A 19761-nucleotide genomic window follows, 5' to 3' on the forward strand; every position below is an offset into this window, starting at 1 on the left:
CCCCGGTCTGCTGACGGTCAGCAGCGCCGCCGCCGCGCAGTGTCACCTGCTGGCAGCCGCGTACCTCTTCTACCTCGCGCGCCCGCTCGAAGCCTGGAGCCTGTTGGGCAGCGCGAGCGCCAAGCTGCAGCTGCTGCTCATGGCGCCGGGCCGGCGCGTCGGCGGCGGGCCCGAGGCGGAGCTGGTCCAGCGCATCTACTGGAACACGCTGCTGTTTGAGAGCGACCTCCTGGCGGAGCTGAACCTGCCGCACTCGGGCGTCGCGCAGTTTGAAGAGCAGGTTGGCCTGCCGGGCGGCTTCGTGGGTGACGGCGACGAGGACGAGCCCGTCGCGGCCGACGAGCTGTGGTACTTTCTGGCCGAGATTGCGCTGCGCAGGCTGCTCAACAGGGTCAGTCAGCTGCTGTACTCGGACGACGCCTTCGCAAAGACGAGCAACCTGGGGCCCGTCGTGGCAGAGCTCGACTACCAGCTCACGCAGTGGTACGAGGGCCTGCCGCCGCCGCTGCAGTTTTCGTTTGCGCGCGTGCCGCTGCGGGATCCGGTCCAGACCGTCCTGAAGCTGCGCTACTACGCGTGCAAGGTCATCATCTACCGGCCCTACACGCACTGCGTTCTGCAGGACGCGCGGGCCATTGCTGAGCCCCTCGTGCGCGAGGGCTGCCGCAAATGTCTAGACGCCTCGGTGCGGCAATTGGAACACATTTCTGAACAGTACGTCGCCATCCTTTTGTTTTCTTCTCTTTTTTTGCAGAAGCTTGTTGCAAAACATCGTTTACAAAGTCACAAGTGCTAATCGAGTCCACAGTCATGCTGGGCACATGCCCTACACCTGGCAAGGCGCGCTCTCCATGGCCTCGCAGTCGCTGCTCATCATGGGCGCAACCATGTCGCCATCGCTGCAAGACCTGGTGCTGAGTCTAGTGCCCGACAGCGCTGCCCTGGATAAGATCATACAGCAAGTCATAGACGAGCTTGGTCGCTATGCCGTGCTGGCACCCAGCATCAACCTGGCAGCCGACATTGTCAAGGAGGCTGAAGTGCGCCGGCGTGCGTTTCTGAGACAAGAGACGCAGACGAGTTGGCGTGCACCGCGTCCAAGCAGGAATGACGAATAACTAGTTTGACATTGGGTTGGCGTTGCATCTGCGCGCCGCTGCCCAAGATGCCTATACCCGTGCCCGACGACTCGGCATGCAGCGAAAGTGAAACATGCACAAAGGGCCAGAACCTTTGCAGAGCGCATAGCGCGGCAGCAAGCCGGCGCATTGGGGGAAGAGAATACTAGATATTTTCTTTGCCAACATTGGGCTGATCTACTGGTTCTCAGATCAGCCGCTGGGTTGTGCAGGGGGGACGAATCTATGCGTCGGCGCTTGCAGGACACCTTGCCGGGGCGCCGTTCCCATTGGGAGAGCTTCCGGATTTCCGGGGCGCCCGCTAAAATTAGGCGTAGCAAGAGCCTAGCAAGCTCGGACACATGGCCGGCCTCGTTGCCGCCTGTTTTCCTAATGGGGTCTCCGACCGGAGATCATCCCCCGCCGCGAGGAGAGAAGGCTGACGAGGGCGGGCGCTGGCGGCGAACCGTTTGTTAGGTAGCGAGCCGTGCCAAACAGACTATAGACAAGAGCGCCTTTTGTTTGGCTAGTCCCGGCAACAATTGTGCGCTGCCGCACTGTACGCAAACTGGTCTTGTTTTTCGGGGGCCCCTTTCAAATAGTACCGTCGTTGTCACCTGCGGCGTGATCGTCGGAGCCCGCCGCACACTTGGCTGACCAGTGCTTACTCACTGCTCTGCTGTTGGCCGCCGACGGGAAGCGCCAGAGAGGCAAGACCGGACGTATAGGCAAGACCGGACGTATAGGCAAGACCGGACGTATAGATCTGAGATTCAAGGCGCACTCGTTGCCTTGTCGGAGTATCCTATAGCTCTCTTCTCCGCAAATGGATCATTTGCGTTTTTTTCTATTGAAACGATGTTACTCTGCAACCTCGAGGCAGAGTCAGCCACACAGCTACGCGATAAGCCACGCTTTTGTGAGGCCGTCATCATGAAGGACCATGCCCCCCCCCCCCCCCCCCCCTCCCTACCTTCTCGTTGTAGTGTTCTTCTTGTCTAGTGTATAGTAAAAGCCGGAGCGGTAGACGAGCGCTACTTTGATGCAACCGTTGGGCGGATCTGCGCAGATGTGAGCAACTGGATTCCATTCACACTGCAGACTGATGTGTTGTGAGACTTGGGCTGACTTCTGCAGCGGTTCATGCTGTGCGACAACTACTCGAAGACGCTTTTCCTATTCGTGTGTCTCTCCAGTTCCTTTTTACAATCTCCTTTGTACGGCTGTGGTATTGAATTGTAGTTGGCGTCCAAGGTAGCTAGCAATACGGGTTGAGCCTACCAACCTGCGAACTTTGACTCACCAAGGCCAGGCCAAATTTCACTCTTTCAAGAGCCGGTCTAAAAGGCATTGCATTCTCTCTCGGACAATTTTCTCAAGTGGCTTCCGAGCCTGGTGAGAACGGGGCAGGGCTCTCGGTCAGCACCGCAAAACAGACTGGTCATGCAAAGGCAGCCAACAACAAACTTGCGGCGCACTGCAACGTTCAGCCTTTGTCTCACCCGTCGCCGCAGCGGAGAGTTTTTCGAGGCAGCAAAAAAAAGGAAGGCAAAATGTGACATTCTGTGTCTGTTGGAGAGGCAGAGAGGTGTCTGCCTCCTTGGCGAGGGTTTGTCGCAAAAGCCCACACGCGGCAGCCTCGCGCAGCCTAGACGGACGTTCCGTGATGCGTACTCGCTTAGCCCGTTGGCCATAGGCTGTCATGGCGCTGGGAATATGTCGAATGTGCCCGTGAGACACGCGCAGACATTGAAACGGGAAACTCGCCGTGGCTTCGTATAAGTAGTCGTCGGAATCATGTTCAAAATGAGTATTCCGGAGGCCCAAGAACCAAGAGACTTGCAGACAATCTGTACCTTTGCAGTTGCAGAATATTCTTATCCATCACCATGAAAAGTTTCCTTCCGTTGGCCGTTGTGTTGTTGGCACTCGGCGTTTGGTCTCAGGACTGCGGTGTAAGTGAGCGTCTAACCCCGTCCAAGGACAGCGGCCGCGCTATATTGCACTGCATTGGTTATTAACATGGCGACCAGGTCAACGAGGTGCGGCACGACTGCGGCCCGGTGTGCGAAAGCTGCGGAGACAGCACCTGCGACGCTGTGCGCTGCGGCGGCGGATGCTGGTGCCAGTCGGGATACCTTCGGGACAGAGTATGTTGGACCACCAGTCCCTTTTTTGCAGATGCCTGTATCAAGAGAACTAACTCGGACCAAAACTAGATTGGCACCTGCATTCCCATGAACAAGTGCCCAGACGACGCAAACGACGAGCCAGACTCCCGACAGATGCGTCAAGATTCCAGTGCTGGTTCTTGCTGGCACAATGCGTGCAGCGACCGGCCCCGCGCAACTGTTTCGCCAGGCAGCGTGTTGATGGAATAGAGCCGAGGGGTCCGGCCCCGGGGAGCTTCGTATAAATGTATCTAGATAAGGTTTGATTAGTACACCGTTATGCCACTTTGCAGACTCGGTACAGCCTCTGGCCATCTTTGTGAAATGTATCGGCTTTACCTAACGGGGGTAGAAGTGTGAGATGAAGGAGGACGATGGTGAGGTCGCGGGGAGGCGCAGGTGGAAAGCAGAGCTCGTGCAGACGTCCATGCACCAAGGTCTGGTCGATTGCTTTGTCTATTTTTGCCCTGGTCTTTGAATGACACCTTTGCGTAACACCACCGCGGCGCAAGACGTCACCATTGCCGACTTGTCTTAGTGCCATGTGAGCCCGGGAGCGTTCACGCTTGTTGATGCCGCATGTCAAGTGTGACGAGCGAGGGACTTCTGTGCCTGGGCCGACTATGACTCCAACGCCAGCAGGATATAAGAGGGAACCAGATGAAATATCCCGCAGACGGTGTCACGTCTGTCTGTCCACTGCCACCTCCAGTGGCGTGGTGGTCATGCATGCGCTCACTACACATGATCGCCCAGGCCCTTTTTTTTTTCCCTGGTCGCTAGTCTGGTGCTGCCTGTTCCCGAGTTTGGCTTGTCCAGCCAGGCGATTCGGTCAGGGGCCAGTGGCAACACACACATGTCGCTCTGGCCACATCACTGGTTGGAAGTAAGCCATTGTAACGATGTCAATGAGCGGCCCGCATCCCTGTCCCGTCCCTTTCATCAGGGGACACGGAGGGTCTTGGCAGGTTGGAACCGCATGCGTTGTCCGTCGCTACCTAGCCAAGGTAGCAGTTTTAGGCCGTTTCTCGCTGTTCTCGTCTCGTCCTTGGTTGTGCCTCGTTTGTGCTCGTCGCTGTCGCTGGGCGGTGCTTCTCGCTGGGAACCCCCAGCCCACACGTGACGCATAGGCTAACTTCTCACAGCCAACCACCGACTTTTCGTGACCCAACGCAACTAGGGGTCGGCCAGCATACGCGCCCAGCAACATTAGTCTTTTTCTATTTCTTTTCCGTCTTGTTTTTTTATAATTACTCGGGAGAAAACCTGTTTCGTGACTCAATCCGTTGCCCTTTTGTTCTTCCCATTACCTGGTGCGACTCCACACGTCTTGCAGCTCACGCGGGGGAACGCCAGGCAGGGTCCCTTTTTCTTCATCATCACCCACCACACCGACCATCGGCACTGCAAGCACTGTCAGCAACGTTTGCGCAGCACAGAAACTCTTGTGCGCTCATCAACTCAAAGCATCCGTCAGCTGCTACCTGCGTTGTCCAACTCCGATTTCTAAATTCCTTGCCGTTCTGACGTGGCTGGCCTGACAGTCCAGCTTTATGAATAACCCCCACGGCTGTTTGCTATATATCTCCAGCATCAGAGACGTCCCCCAGCATTTTCGACACCACCGGCAGCATCTACCTGCAGGGCACTATCCAGTTCTTGCCTTTTCCATGACAGCTGCGCAGCCATTCACCGCATAGCCACCATATAACGCCACTTCTGGACTGATTGGGGCCCGCGGCCTGACACCACTCGACGCTACCAGCCGGTGGCTTTTTCTCACCATTTTTTTTGGGCGTTGGAAGCCATCTTCATCGGGCTGAAACGAGTGCATATCGGCGACAAGCGCCCGTTCTCGCAACGCCCAAGGCCTCTTTACTTGCTACACGGCAACCTGTCTACGCTCAACATCAATTCGGGGCCGCCTGCCACATGTTCATGACATTTACGCGCCACACCCCAGACCATGCCTGCTCGAATAGTTCAACAACCCTCTAACCCCTATGCGAGGTCTTCCTACGTCTACGACGATGATAGAGGCAGAGAACGCGATTATTCAGATCGAGTAGCATCTTACTCGTCGCCACGCCGAGGCTCAGTGTACGACTACGCGTCCGCATACGAGGATGACAGGCGTTATCATTCAAGAGAGCGTGGTCGCCACGTTAGCGCCGAGGAACTTGACCGACAGCGACGGTCTGTGAGTGATCGCGACTCGTATGGCCGACAAAGCTCAGTAAGGACTCCAGAACGAAGCGAGTCTTCCAGAAAGAGTCGTCATCATACCCCTCACATTATTGAAGAATCGCGCCCCCCCGTCAGTTCCCGCGGTCAAAGGGAGGCTGCAGATCTTGCCTACGGTCCAGCTCCCTCACGCAGAGACTCGACTTCTTCCCGAAGAAGTCGGTCAACAAGTCGATTCAGTCGGTGGTTTGGAGGTGGGTCGTCGAATCGTGCCGCGTCTCCGGAAAAGCCACCCAGGCGAGAAAGGCGATCGCGGTCAGAGAAGCCTAGCAGGCCGGCTTCGTGCGTCGCATGTCTCGAGGAGACATCGCCGTCAAGGACCGCCGATTTGAAATGTGGTCATCGAATGTGCAACTCGTGTCTCCGCCGTCTGTTTCGCATGTCCACCACTGACCCGCAGCACATGCCGCCTCGATGTTGCAGTCAAGAACCCATTCCGCTCCGCTACGTGGAGCAGCTTTTTGATGCAGACTTCAAAAAGATTTGGAATCGCAAGTTTTCCGAGTATACCACGCGCAACCGTCTTTACTGTCCGTCCCGGAAATGCGGCGAGTGGATCATGCCCGACTCGATTCGGAGAGAAAATGGTCGCAAGGTAGCGCGATGCGGCCGCTGCAAGACAAAGGTCTGCGGCTCCTGCGGCTTAAACTATCACTCTTCAACAACATGCCCAAATGACGAGGCTACCAACAAGTTTCTCAGCCAGGCCCAAGACGAGGGTTGGAAGCGATGTTATCGATGCCAAGCCGTGGTTGAGCTGCGAGAAGGTTGCAACCACATGACCTGGTGAGTCCATTGTGACGTACTGAGAACAGCACCAAGTAACTAACTGTTGGTAGTCGTTGTGGTGCCGAGTTCTGTATGAAATGTGGTGTCAAGTGGAAGGGTTGTAATTGTCCGTGGTTCAATCACAACGCGATGGGCCCCGATAACTTGGATATGAATATCCCAGGTCACGCCGGACAGCATCAACAAACATATAGTGAAGAGATGCGGTCGCGTCGGTTGCAGGAGCTCCGCGATCGAGTAGTGGCGAGAAACATGCAGCACGACAGCGAGTACGACATGATGGGAGGGATAGGGAGCATAACGGGGCTCGGCAACTCGGCAGGACACCACATGAACGAGAGCTACCGAAGAGATCACGGCGCACTTCCATCGCGGCCGCCCTCGTCGTTTGACCGGGGCGCCAGCTACCTTTCGGACGTCAACCGCGCCCGGGGCTACGGGCCGGGCTTGGAGCGCCAAAACTCGACGCGAAGCCGGAGCGCGCGGCAGCCCTCGCCGGTTGCGCCGCCGCTGCGCTACTCGACAGGCTACGAGGACCTGCCGCTGCGACGCGGCTCGTACGGGCACCAGCGTTTCGTGGACGAGCGGGAGTTTGGGCGGGCGCCGGCGCGGTCGCCGCAGCGAGCGCGGTCGGAGCGCACAGTCCCCGCCCGCACGTCGCGGCGCTACGAGGACGAGGCAGCCATTCACGCACCGCCGCGAGGGCGCCGCGCGAGCGTTGAGCCGCCGCGCAGTTCTGCCATGGCCGGCTTGAACGGCAAGGATCGGGGCATGGGCCGCGTGGCGGAGTGGAGAGGTTATATCGAACCGGGCGTACCAGATGGGGAGTCGGTTATTGGTCATGTTTAAGGGGTGCGGGCGCGCTGCTGATGGAAATCGGCGTCTTTCTTTTTTCTTGTTTTGCTGGGAATGTATAACGATTTGACGACTGCAGCCGCATTTTTGGATCGGTGTTGCGCACAGACGTGAGCGAAGCAGCCACAGCTTTTGATGGCACTTTTGGGTAAACAAAGGCCCGGAGGCATGTACAATCTAGATGGAGAATAGCAATATTGGTTTGGCAAAGGGCATCATTTATCGACCTACCAACTTGTTGTGGTGGCTTTTCAAAAGCCTCTATATCCGACGGCTGATGGTTAGGGTTACCCTTTTGGTGTTTGTGACTGAATTTGATGGAAGCTGCAGGAGCTTGGGCAAGCGTGCATGTGAAGAATTACGTCATGACGTTAGGCTTCGTGATTAGAAAGACCAGAGCCGTCGGGGCCGGCTAGGTGCTGCAAGCCACCAATGCAAGCACTTATCACTTATCAGGGCCGCAGCCGATGAATGGGCTGGTCGGTGCGCTGGCGGCCTCTATCAGGGGATCTTTAGGGGGCGGCTACAGCGATGTGTCTGCTATCGTTTAGCGCTTCCAGGCGTCATCATTGGCGGCGTCTTCGAGCCGCTACAGGTGGTCTCTAATAACAAGCCCCCCAAATCCACTGTAACGATTCCTCTCAGCCATCTATGGCACCCGAAATCCTTCAACCAGTCACGAGGGTTCCCGCTTCATCCGTGATCCGTGGCCATGCCCCTCAATCAGATCAATCATCATCTCATCTCCCTTGCCTACTTACCAAGCTTTCCTCCTTTTTTTTCTGGCAAACTCAAGACCTTCGTATCGCCCTAGAACGCCGTCTTTCAGCGTCCAACTCCGCATTACCCCAGAAATGCCGCCGTTGCATCGCCTCCCATAGCATCGAATCCAAATACAAGCACGCACGTGCCAAGTAGCCCGCTCTGGCCACACCAACTCAGCCTCCGGTCCAATCCTCAAACAAATCTCCGAACCCCCCATTCCCAGCTCTGCCGCCCTCGCGGGCTTCCTCCCGGCGACCGAGGCCATGCTTCTCCTCCACCAGGTCGGGACCGTCAAGATTGGCGAGGTCATCCGATACACCGTGACCTACACCCCGTCCCAGGACCGCATCCTGCCCTCGCCCGAGAAGCTCTTTGTCCGCATCCGCAACACGGCGGCCATTGCCCTGCGCGCCGCTTTTGTCCACGGCCCGTACACCCTCTCCGTCGCCGCCTATCCCTCCGCCTTTCGACCCTACGAAAAGTTTCCCGACCCGCACCGGTATGGCGTCCCCGAGTTCCAGCCCATGGTCAAGGCCGGCGGCTCCTGGGAGTGCGAGCTCCTCGTCCCCGACGATATAAGACAGTCGGCCGGCATCGGTGGCAACGGCAGCACGTTTGGCAAGGACGCCGCCCACAACGCGGAATGTGCCAGTTGGGTCATCGAGATCTCCTCCCAGATCATGTTCTCGACCTCTGCGGCCGTGTCATACGAGGTCGTCGTTGGGCGCGATCAGAAGTCGCTAAACCTCAGCCAAGCTTCAGCTGTCCAAGGCAGCCAGAACATGCGTGCTGGCAAGCTAACCGACCACCAGCAAAGTATAGGTGCCAAGGATGGCCATCACCCAGCGCAGCCTCAGGGTATATTCTCCCGCGCTGTGAAGCTCAAAGTCGAGGATACAGCAACGCTTTGGAACACACCTCGACTTCCGGGCTGGGACGATCTCGGCGAAAAGCGCGCTCATGAAAACAAAGGCGGCGCCGACAAACCGGTTGAAAGCGTGGCCAAGACTGGCGACCCCGAAACCGTCAACGACAAACCCGTGCGAAAGCAGAAAAAGGTTCATCTAGTCTTGCTCACGCATGGGCTGCACAGTAATCTCGGCGCAGATATGCTTTATATGAAGGAATCTATTGATGCCGCGGCGAAACAAGCAAAGGTGGATGCCAAGGCGAGGCGACAAAAGGAACGAGAAGATGCTGGGTTGCCTGTTGATGCAGCCGAGGACGACGACGACGAACAAGTTGTCGTTCGTGGATACTCTGGCAACGCGACAAAAACAGAAAAGGGAATCAAGTATCTTGGCAAACGACTTGCACGATATGTTTTGGCCATCACCTACCCGGATCAACCGTTTATTCCCCTCGGAAAATCCGCCGGCGAAACGCTGATCAAGAACTTTGACAACGAGGACTTGCTCAAGCAGCACATATTCAAGCAAGCACATAAACATAGCAAGGTATCAGAAGACACGACGATCCGCGGCAGAGATCCTACCCGACCCTACACGATATCCAGCATCAGCTTTATCGGGCATTCTCTAGGTGGCCTCGTCCAGACCTATGCTGTTGCATATATCCAGAAGCACTCGCCCAAGTTCTTCGACCTCATTCGTCCCGTCAACTTCATCGCTCTTGCGTCTCCCTTTCTTGGCCTGAGCAACGAGAATCCTGTCTATGTCAAGTTCGCTTTGGATTTTGGCCTTGTGGGACGAACAGGCAAAGACTTGGGCTTAACTTGGAGAGCTCCCACAATTGCCCGAAACGGCTGGGGCGCCATAGTTGGCAATCTCGGCGAATCGGCACACAAGACCGTCTACGGCGACAGCCAGCCTGACTCGAAGCCCTTGTTGCGTATTCTGCCTACTGGGCCGGCGCATACGGCGCTGAAGAAGTTTAGAAACAGGACCACGTACTCAAATGTCGTCAATGATGGTATTGTTCCGCTAAGGACAAGCTGTCTTTTATTCTTGGACTGGCAGGGTCTAGGGCGCGTTGAAAAGGCGCGTCGGGATGCGGGCCTTGTCGAGACGGTTGTTGGGTTCGGTTGGGCTGAACTGACAGGTTCAAGCATGTCTACTGCCAAGGTAAAGCATCAGCTTGCCGTTGAAGCGGGCCAAGAGTCTGGCGCTACTACACCTCGAGACAATGCACAGCAGGTGCCGCAGCCGGATGAACAGACCATGGACGAGGACGACAGGGCCAGTATACGGTCTATATCGACGCCGTTTAGTGAAGGCAGTCAGCACCTGGAGTCACCGAGCGCATTATCTATACAAAGCCCGCTATCGAGCCTTTTCAACCTTTTTAAGAGCAGCGAGCCGCCGAAGCCAGACATCATGTCTAAGAAGCAAAAGAAGATGATTCGACGAGCACAAACCGTCATGTTGGATTCGCAGTCGAAAACTTCGAGTTCAAGCACATCCGATGTATCCAAGTCCACAAAGGCCACGACTGGTCACGAATTCGAAGGGGGCGAGTTTGGTGGTGTGATGGCGCCTCCCAAGACAACCTTTTTCGAATCGGCTGGGGATCTTTTGAATCCCAAAATGCCAGATGTCGACTTCTTGGTCGACCCGTCGAAGCGGCCAAGAACCATCTTCCATGATAGAGTGTACCAGCCCTCTGACATTCCTCCTCCGCCTCTAAAACGGCGCAACACGTCTTCGCTCATGCGCAAGACGTTCAAGTCGTCTCAGTCGCCAAAGCCGACGGAGAGCGGATCATCCTCCCCATACCCGACAATCAATCACGAAGACTCGATGGCCTCTACCAAAGACTACGACGATACCGCACACACCAGCCCGGACAAGCAGCCGAACGAAGTGGTTGACGGCTCCGGCATGCGCGTGGAGGAAAAGATTGCGCGCGGCTATCACAAGGGTCTCGCGTGGCGCAAGGTCCTCGTTAAGCTCGAGCCCGACGCCCACAACAACATCATCGTGCGCCGCATGTTTGCCAACGCCTACGGGTGGCCCGTCATGAAGCACATGGTTGACGTACACTTTAGCGACTCTGTGATTGCGCGCATGGCGACCGAAGACGAGCACCTGGGTGAGCGCGCGCTGGACGCCAACCAACCCCCGGACGCCCACGGCTGCGAGACAAAACACCTGAGCGAGGAACTCGCGGCGACGTTGATCATTGATGACAGTGTAGCCGGTGACGAGGGCGCCGGTTTGCGCGATGCTGTCCCGGCGCTTCTGCTACCCAAGAGTCCCGATAGCGATGCCCACTCCTGGCTCGCCAACGGTGGCGCATCCCCAGTAACGTGGAGCGAGCGCGACTGGGTCGACAGCGATGATAACAGCGACGCAGAAGCGGCTGGCGCGGAGAAGGAGGTTGATGCTGTCGGGAAAGGCGACGGCACGCTGAGCCCGTCATCGTGGAAGTGGGCGACGGAGAAGATTGTCGGCAAGGGCGCAGTGTCGGGCCGGAAGAGTCCGGCGCCGGAGCAGAAGCAGAAACAAGCATAAATATATATACGTATACATTCCGGCAGAATAGTAATCACATCCTAATACCCTTGATTGAGTTGGCAACACGATGTGACGGAAGCAGGGAATGTGACTGTTGGAAAGGATAGAGGCAGTGAGGGAAAATGTCTGGAATGTTACGTTGGGTATCTGTTTCGAGCCCTGGTGTTGTTGTGGTGCGTGCGTGCGACAATATAGGGCCTCGCCAATCTGTGTATTTTGCACCTCTGCCGGCCAGTATCCGTACTTTTGAATTACTTCGTAAATAAGGTAGGACCAACAAAGGTCAAATCAGTGCCGCCGCCGGGGCTAACAGGTAGTCTTGCACTCGACAAGCCTCGCAAAAGCGGCAACGTTTGTTGCCGACTATCCGGGGCTGACGCAACGCCCCAGTTCCCGACTGCCCAGCACCAAGCACCGCCCCAAACCCCGCCCAAGGTGGTCATCCAGACTGCCGGCTTGGCAAACGTCTTGGCAAAGAACTCAGAATCGATCTGCCGCCGCTTTTACGTCCGGCGCGGGCGACGACGGATAAGTCGGCCTATTGTGTGGCGCCTGCTCCCTTTTGCCAGCCAACCAGCCCAGTTCTAATGCAGCGTTTCTTTGCGCCGGTTTGCTAGTAACGGCTTTTAAATATGGCTGAAATCAGGGGGGAGAATAAATACGTTACTAGTCCCATGACGTTGCACCTGCCGTCGCCTTCTCTTCATGACCTCGTTGCTCTGTTTTTTTACAGGCAAAACACTCGCTTCTTTTTTTGTCTGCTCGCGTTAATTCCAAATCGACCTCTTTCCCTCTTTCAATCCACTCGCTGAGATCCTATAAGTACGACAATATTCACAGGAGCTGCGCTGCTATTACGTCCGTCTCATTGCCATTCGACTTCCGTTTGCGCTCTTTGGTTTGCCACCCTGCACCCAGTCAGTCGTTTTGAGTGCGTACCAGGACAAGCTTCTCCTGTTCCAATTACGCGGCGAAACAAGCGGACGTGAATATCCTACCTCACAACCCAATCTCGGCTTGCATTCGCCAATATGGTCTCTGCCAAGACTTTGATCGCCGGCTTGGCTGCCGCGGGTGCCATGGCTGCTGATGTACCCTCGCTTCAAATCAAGGTACGATCCGATTTGCAGGGATCACCGAGAGTAATAAGAGGACCGCCAAGCTAACCACTCGAATCGCCGCAGGGATCCAAGTTTTTCTACCCCAATGGCACGCAATTCATCATTCGCGGCATCGCCTACCAGCAAGACTCGTCGGCCGGCGGTAGCGATGCCCCCACGACCAACGCCACCTTTATCGACTCGCTCGTGAGCAAGGCCAACTGCCAGCGCGATATCCCCAACCTTGTGTCCCTCAACACCAACCTCATTCGCACCTACGGCGTCGACCCCACGGGCAACCATGACGACTGCATGCAGCTGCTCGCCGACGCGGGCATCTACGTCATTGCCGACCTGGGCAACCCGACCATTTCCATCAACCGCGCCGACCCCCAGTGGAATGTCGAGCTCCTGACCTTTTTCCAGAGCGTCGTCGACACCATGGCCAAGTACCCCAACGTCGTCGGCTTCTTCGTCGGCAACGAGGTCACCAACAGCAACGCTACCACGGGCGCCTCGGCCTACGTAAAGGCGGCCGTCCGCGACATGAAGCAGTACGTCAAGGACAAGGGCTATCACACCGGCATCGGCTATGCGGCCGACGACTCGTCGGATCTGCGCGACACGATTGCCCAGTACATGAACTGCGGCGACGCTATGGCCGGCGTTGACTTTTACGGATACAACGTGTACGAATGGTGCGGCGACTCCGACTTTGAGACGTCGGGCTACAACCGCATTCTCGACTTTTTCCAGTCCTACTCTGTCCCCGCCTTCTTTGCCGAGTACGGTTGCAACAAGCCCGGCGGTGCCGCCAAGCGCGAGTGGCAGGAAACTGGCGCTTTGTATGCTAAGAACATGACGGATGTTCTGAGTGGAGGTATCGTCTACGAGTACTTTGAGGAGGACAATGATTACGGTATGTTTGGTCAAGAACCCTGGGCAGCCCATTGCCTCGATCCTTGGCACCACTAACACGCATATGCCAGGTCTCGTCAAAGCCTCGAGTAGCGACAGCACCGTGACCAAGCTCGACGACTTTGACACGCTAGAGAAGGCCATAAAGGCCATTGACCCCCAGGGCGTCTCCATGTCCAGCTACAGCCCCTCCAACAAGGCCGCCTCGTGCCCCTCGGTCAACTCCAGCTGGGAGGCCGTGGGCACCACGCTGCCCCCTACGCCCAACGACGCCGCATGCGCCTGCGCCGCCAACGCCTCGACCTGCGTCCCTGTCCAGAACCTCGACAAGTCGGCCTACGCCGTCATTTTCAACTACACGTGCGCCGACGCGTCGGTGTGTGCCAACATCACCGGGGACCCCTCGACCGGCAAGTACGGCATCTACAGCATGTGCTCGGACGAGCAGAAGCTGGCCATTGTCCTGGGCGCGTACCACACCAAGCACTCGGATGCGTCTGACTCGTGCTCGTTTGGCGGCAACGCTACGACGCAAAAGGGCTCCGGCAAGACGGACTGCTCCAAGCTGGCGTCCTCCGGCAACAGCAGCAGCAACTCGACCAACAAGAATGCGGGCGCGGCGGTCGGCGCGCCAGGTTACGCCGTTGTCGCTTCGGTGGCATCGTTTGTGGCGTTGGTGGCATCGGCGATGGTGGCCCTGTAAATGGCGGGCATCTGTTGCCTGCCTGCTGTAGGAGTCGAAGAAAGCGATAGTTAAATGGTGAAAATGGGACCTAGTGGATGTAGCTCGATTGTAGATTAATGTACGGTACAAATTATGCTAATTTGAAAGAGTACCTAATGTTTCCACAATCGCTCCCAATCACTGCCAATGACGGAGCCTCGATTACCTATTGCTGTAGGGGATTGCTACCGACGCTCAAGGTAAACCGTAAAACGACATGAAACGCCGAATACAAGCGACCAAAAAAATGTTGCTATCGTGCTAAATAGTACCTCTCGCCGGGCCAACTCATATTCGGACCTTGGACCTCGACGAAACGGCACATTGAGCACGCGTTCACTGAGGCGGCTCGGCAGGCCCATGTGCGTCAGCGAATGGCTGGCCCCCCTGGAAAGACATTGTCCCCGCGACCCGCCATCCAAGTCGATCGCTGCAGCCAAGGCAGAAAATAGACTTTGCTCTTGACATCATGTTCTCTTTCCTCCTTTCCCTTTCTCTTCTCACCGTCACTGGTGCGGCTGCTTGTCAACTTTTTCCTCTTTCTGGGCTTTGGGGTGTTATAGAAGTGATTTCCGCATAGTTAGGCAACCATCTCGACTTCCCCCCTCGCCACCATGGCCCAGTAAACGGACGGCACGCGCAATCGACGACCGAACAGCCAAAAAGGCTCCGCTGGCAACGCAAGGTCCGGCCGGGAGAGCCGCCACCCTCCCCCGTTTGGAGGAATCGCTTCTACGCCATCACGCGACAGAGTTGCGCCAAAGAAGAAAACGACAACTACGTTCTATCCCCATCACCAACCCGCAAAACCTAGGGGCCCGGACGTACCCAACCCGCCCCGAAAACCATGCGCCTCTTTCTCGTGCCCGTCTCGACGCGGCGCACGCTGCTCTACGCGCAGCGCCTGCGCATCACGACCAAGGATGCGGCCGCGGCATCGCTGCTCGACAAGGGCGTCGCCTTTGCGGCGCGCACGTGGGCCGGCTGGGAGAAGCGCGACAAGGGCTGGCAGCGCAAGGTGGTCGACTACGGCAACTACGCGTTTCGCCGGATCCCGTTTGCCGAATGGGGCCTCAAGTCGGTCCCGCCGCTGTCGGCCCGCCGCCGCGCCGAGGAGCTCCAGGGCGACGGCAAGGTCGAGCTCGTCTTTCCCGCGTCGGTCATTCCCGCGGCGCACGTCGAGTCGGTCGCCCAGCGGCTCGCGACGGAGCGCCAGGCGATTCACCGCCGGCAGATGATGTGGTGCTTTGTCGGCATGCCCATTACCCTCCCGTTTGCGCTTGTCCCTGTGTAAGTTTGTCTTCTTATTGGTCCCAAATGCTCACACACACACACGGGGCGCACTTTGTACTAAACGCACACGATTGGAAACCCAGAATACCAAACCTGCCCTTCTTTTACCTCGTGTACCGCGCCTTCTCCAACTGGCGCGCCATAGCCGGCGGCAAGCACGTCCAGTGGCTGATTGAGAAGAAGCTGCTGCTGCCCTCGCCGTCCAAGGCGCTCGACCTGGTGTACGCGCAGTCGCCTGCGGCCAAGAACATGGATGCCGCCGGCAAGGAGGAGATTTTCCTGACGCACACGCAGATTCGCACGTGCACGGACACGCTCGACATTCCGGAGCTGGAAACGGAGCTGGAGAGGGCTGTCTGGCAAATCGAAGAAGAGTTGAAAAAGGAGGAGCAGAAGAAGCAGGAAGCGGAGGCGTCTTCGCCCGGCAAAAAGAGAGACGATGCATCGACGACGACCGACGACAAGAAGAATCAGTAAACCAAATTTTGTTCTGGTTCTTGTGTACTATTTTAAAAAGACAACATATACGCGAAACGAAACGAGATCTTGAACTGGGTGGCGTAAGTAAAGAGGTTACACTTTAGAAATACCACTCCATCACATAATATATTCAATTTTACAACAGCCACCTCGGTCCGCAGTAATAGGGCATATGTAATATATTGAGCAGTGTATTAAAAGGGTGTATAATAGGTGAGCTGCATCTTGCGAAGAAGGGCGTCATGACGCTGCGGGACCGAGTTCATATCCAATGCCAACATTTTTTGGCCCTCCCCCTTTGATTGCCCCCTATGCAGTGGACTCGTTCAAGCGTATTATTAAAAAGGGAAAAGGGTGGTATCCAAATTCTAACAACAAATAATAATTATCTTACGCAGAAGGGGTCTCGAGCTCCGAGATGAAGGTAGCTTCGCTGAAAACATGACCCTCCTCGGTAACCTCCTTACCGCCAGCCTTGAGCTTGAGCGTAGCCTTGGTGGCATACTATATCCCTCGTTAGCGGGTCAATCATACATGCCGTCCGTCAAAGACAAAACGAGCGTACCTGGTAAATATAAGGCTTGGTTCCCACGGCACCAGCCACAATGCGTTTGACAAACGCCGGGACCTCGGCCATGACGTCGACGCGGTCTAGGCGCTTTCCGAGTGCGGCGTCAATCTCCGCCTCGACGGGGTTGCCGTCCTTGTCTTTGGCGTGCCAGACAAAGGCGACATTAGTCGGGGCGGGCCAGCCGCTCTCCGGGTCCGCCTCGACAGCCTTGTCTGTGGCCGTGTTGTCACAGCCGGCACCGACAATGGCGCTATCGGTCGCGATGCCACCGACGTTTACGACTGTGCAGCCGTACGATGGAGGCGTGACGAACTGCATCATGACGGCCGAGTGGCTGGGGCCCTGGAAGTGAAGGAAGCTCCAGCGGGCAGCGGCGTGGTGCGGTTTCATGCCCTGCAGGGCGTAGCTGTAGAAGCCGCGGCCGGTAAAGTCGACGGCGCCTTCATCGGTCGTAGTGATGGTGCCCTCGACGGCGCAGCGGGGCCAAAAGGCATGGCGCATCCAACCCCAGGGCTCCTTGGGGTCTGTGCCGTAGCTACTGGTGCCTGTTTTTCCGGCCTGGAAGCCTGGCGCCTTCCTGGTGATTTTGAGGTTGACAGTGGCGTGCTCGTCGTTGAGACTCTTGATGGTGTACGAGTTGCCGTCGGCGGACAGCTCGAGGGCGCAGTCGTCCGCGTAAAACGACGCCTTGTCCTCGCTAATCTCAAAGTTGTTGAGTGGCGTCGAGGACCACATGTGCGGCTTTGATTCGTCGACGGAGAAGATTTTGGAGTTGAACTGGCACGTCTTGCGGATGCCGCTGTGTGATGGTGGCGAAATCGTTAGCAAACCGGCGTTGAGAGCAGAGGCTCGGGGGAGGCTGGGTTATGTAGTAGTGTTTTCTTACGCAACGTTGCTGTAAATAACCTGCGCCATGCCGACTCTGCCTTGGTCGGAGATGAAGTAAAACGTTTGCGTCTCGACATTGGTCCATTCCATCTCTTTCCACGTCAGGTCGTCGCGGCCGATTTCGGTAAAGGGAGTCTCCTTGGCCTCCTCGGCCACCGATCGGATAGCAGAGGATCCGTAGATGGGCTCTTGCGTGCCAGCGACATTGGCGATCCTGCGGGCAAGGTTATTTCCATGATTAGCGGCGTTTTCTTTGGCAGTGGTGCTTTCGTAGCTGAGCTTCGGGAGGGGCAAAGGCGGCCTTGTGTTGCTGGTTGGGCGACGACTTACTGCTGCTGAACCCAGTTGAACATGGCTAGTTTGTAGGCTGACGAAATCTCTGGTAAGATGGGTGGCAGTATGGAGGGAATAGAACGGTCAGGAAGCAAGGAAGAAGTGGAAGAGAGGGAAGAAGACGAACGATCTTTTCAGCAAATGTAGATCGACCCAGGCGGTAATAACTACCTAGCCGCTGTACTTTCACACCGCTGCAGCTGGAAAGCCGGAGGGGCAGCCCAGCAAGAGTGGGTGTAGTGGGGGGGTTTTCAGGCGCAACAAAAGCCTCCAGTGAGCGGAAGCGTGGGGTTTGGGCTTTGAGGTTGGGAACAGGGAGATGTTGGTCGGATATGGTTCTGAAGGGTGCGAGGTGATGGACGAATGGTTTGTTTGTTTTGCGCAGTGTGTGACGGCTGCTTATTCTGATAGCAACGACGGTGACGTAGCGGAGCTTTCATGCTCTAACATTGTACGGCGGTCGGCAGCCTGCAACGCCGACGCATGCACAGTAACCCCGCTTCCAAGGGGAAAATTGCACGCGAGTAAACCGAAGTATCCGAGTTGAGCCCGTCACCGAATCGAAAACCAATCACCTCAAAGCTCATATAGGCCTCGTGTAAACATCAGCAGTTTGCTAGGCATCTAGGTACAGGGTAGGCTAAACTTTCTTGGTGAAATGACAGGCCCCACGACATCAGTGGCTGGCTAGCGCCACGACCCAATGAGGCGCGCGATGTGGCAACCACTGTCTTTTTCAAAAGTCCATCTGCCCGATCATTTCTCAGCACCTGATTGCTACTTTTGCCCATGCAATAGAATCACCACCCCTCGCGCGCCTGCACCTTGTACGACCTCTCTTCCTTTTTTCCTTTTTTTGTTGACCCCTCTCGCGTCTTCCGTCAATACTTCCCTCGACCTGGCCCGACTACTCTTTTATGGGATATCTGCGACTGACTCTTTTACCGCCTCGTCGCATCCTGTTTCCTGCCATCACGGTGTTGCGACAGCGAACTGCGCACAAGCTATTGACCGCCACGAGCTCAGTAGCCGTATTACACTACTTTGTTGCGCTACCCGTGCGGTAGTACTTCTATCAACGTCATTTTTTTTTTCACCTGGCAACCTGCCATCGCGACACGGTCAGCCCTCGAAGCAACTACGCGATCGATTCTCGAAGTGGTAGCTGCCGCCCATCCAGCTGCTTATCCCGAATACCGATACCATGGAGGCCGATACACAAGTTCTAGCGGCGAATTTAGCAGACAGCATTTCGCGACATAGCTCAACGCCGACGCAAGATGCAACCTCGTTGGCTCATCAAACATTTTCCAACATCGCGTCGTTGGCAACGAGTAATGGCAACGGCACTGCGGCGACATCTCTCCTAGCAAGGTACGTTCGGCTCGGCCCTTGAATTACGATACGGGACCGCATACGCGCATCCCGGCCCGTCTCCTTGAACCGCCAGTGGACATTCTATGTACTCCTCGCGATAACGCCGTGCGCTGACCAGTTATCTTTAGAGACACATCACTGCCCCATCCTCCCTCTATGCAGATGGAAGGCTCTCCTGCAGCTACTAGTGGTGGACCGGGAGGCATGGTACGTTTATCTTTCCTTTGCTTCTGATACGCTTTATTCCCGTCTCTATCTGTCTTGTCGTACCCCCGGCGCATATCCCCTTTATCGCTATCGCGTTCCCCGGCCCAAAAACTTTCACCCTACTGGACCAATCAGCGTTGCCTCAAGGGAGACTGGGACTGGCTTCTCGCTGGATAAGCTGCAATCACGTGCTCCACTCCCGTCTCGTTCTCGCGCTAGGCTGCGACAGGAATGATAGGAGCATGCGCCAGTCTCCTTTAGGCCAGATAAGCCACCTCCACCTGACGGTGGAACCGATTTTTTTTTTTGGTTATCTGGCTTATCAGTGACGCTGCAAGAGACAACTTTTTCCTATCCTGCCCGTCTTATCGTCATCCTAGTATATCAATATACTATTATCGGGCCTGCCTCCTCCTATCGCGACTTCATAATCGCAGATACAAACCGACACA

At 56.4% G+C, this 19761-nt stretch overlaps 5 protein-coding genes across 5 annotated transcripts; 4 read left to right on the forward strand and 1 right to left on the reverse strand.

The window, feature by feature from the left end:
* Positions 1 to 5255: 5255 nt before the first annotated feature.
* Positions 5256 to 6323, forward strand: CCM_04707 (IBR domain-containing protein; the record flags this gene model as incomplete). The annotated part of the gene is made up of 4 exons (XM_006669853.1): positions 5256 to 5489; positions 5539 to 5727; positions 5807 to 5901; positions 5957 to 6323. The coding sequence occupies 4 exons, from the start codon at positions 5256 to 5258 to the stop codon at positions 6321 to 6323; spliced, it is 885 nt and encodes a 294-aa protein (XP_006669916.1).
* A 1882-nt stretch (positions 6324 to 8205) lies between these two features.
* CCM_04708 (uncharacterized protein) lies at positions 8206 to 11415 on the forward strand (the record flags this gene model as incomplete). Its single annotated transcript, XM_006669854.1, has 1 exon — positions 8206 to 11415. The coding sequence occupies one exon, from the start codon at positions 8206 to 8208 to the stop codon at positions 11413 to 11415; it is 3210 nt and encodes a 1069-aa protein (XP_006669917.1).
* A 1034-nt stretch (positions 11416 to 12449) lies between these two features.
* CCM_04709 (1,3-beta-glucanosyltransferase, putative) lies at positions 12450 to 14139 on the forward strand (the record flags this gene model as incomplete). The annotated part of the gene is made up of 3 exons (XM_006669855.1): positions 12450 to 12530; positions 12603 to 13437; positions 13508 to 14139. 3 exons carry the CDS (start codon positions 12450 to 12452, stop codon positions 14137 to 14139), a joined length of 1548 nt encoding a protein of 515 aa, XP_006669918.1.
* Positions 14140 to 15007: 868 nt separating this feature from the next.
* On the forward strand, positions 15008 to 15930 carry CCM_04710 (uncharacterized protein; the record flags this gene model as incomplete). The annotated part of the gene is made up of 2 exons (XM_006669856.1): positions 15008 to 15450; positions 15537 to 15930. The coding sequence occupies 2 exons, from the start codon at positions 15008 to 15010 to the stop codon at positions 15928 to 15930; spliced, it is 837 nt and encodes a 278-aa protein (XP_006669919.1).
* A 393-nt stretch (positions 15931 to 16323) lies between these two features.
* CCM_04711 (survival factor 1) lies at positions 16324 to 18312 on the reverse strand (the record flags this gene model as incomplete). Its single annotated transcript, XM_006669857.1, has 6 exons — positions 16324 to 16437; positions 16499 to 17303; positions 17391 to 17666; positions 17723 to 17769; positions 17853 to 18063; positions 18221 to 18312. The coding sequence occupies 6 exons, from the start codon at positions 18310 to 18312 to the stop codon at positions 16324 to 16326; spliced, it is 1545 nt and encodes a 514-aa protein (XP_006669920.1).
* Positions 18313 to 19761: the final 1449 nt, after the last annotated feature.

This window comes from Cordyceps militaris (assembly GCF_000225605.1).
Source record: "Cordyceps militaris CM01 unplaced genomic scaffold CCM_S00003, whole genome shotgun sequence".
Taxonomy (NCBI): Eukaryota; Fungi; Ascomycota; class Sordariomycetes; order Hypocreales; family Cordycipitaceae; genus Cordyceps; species Cordyceps militaris.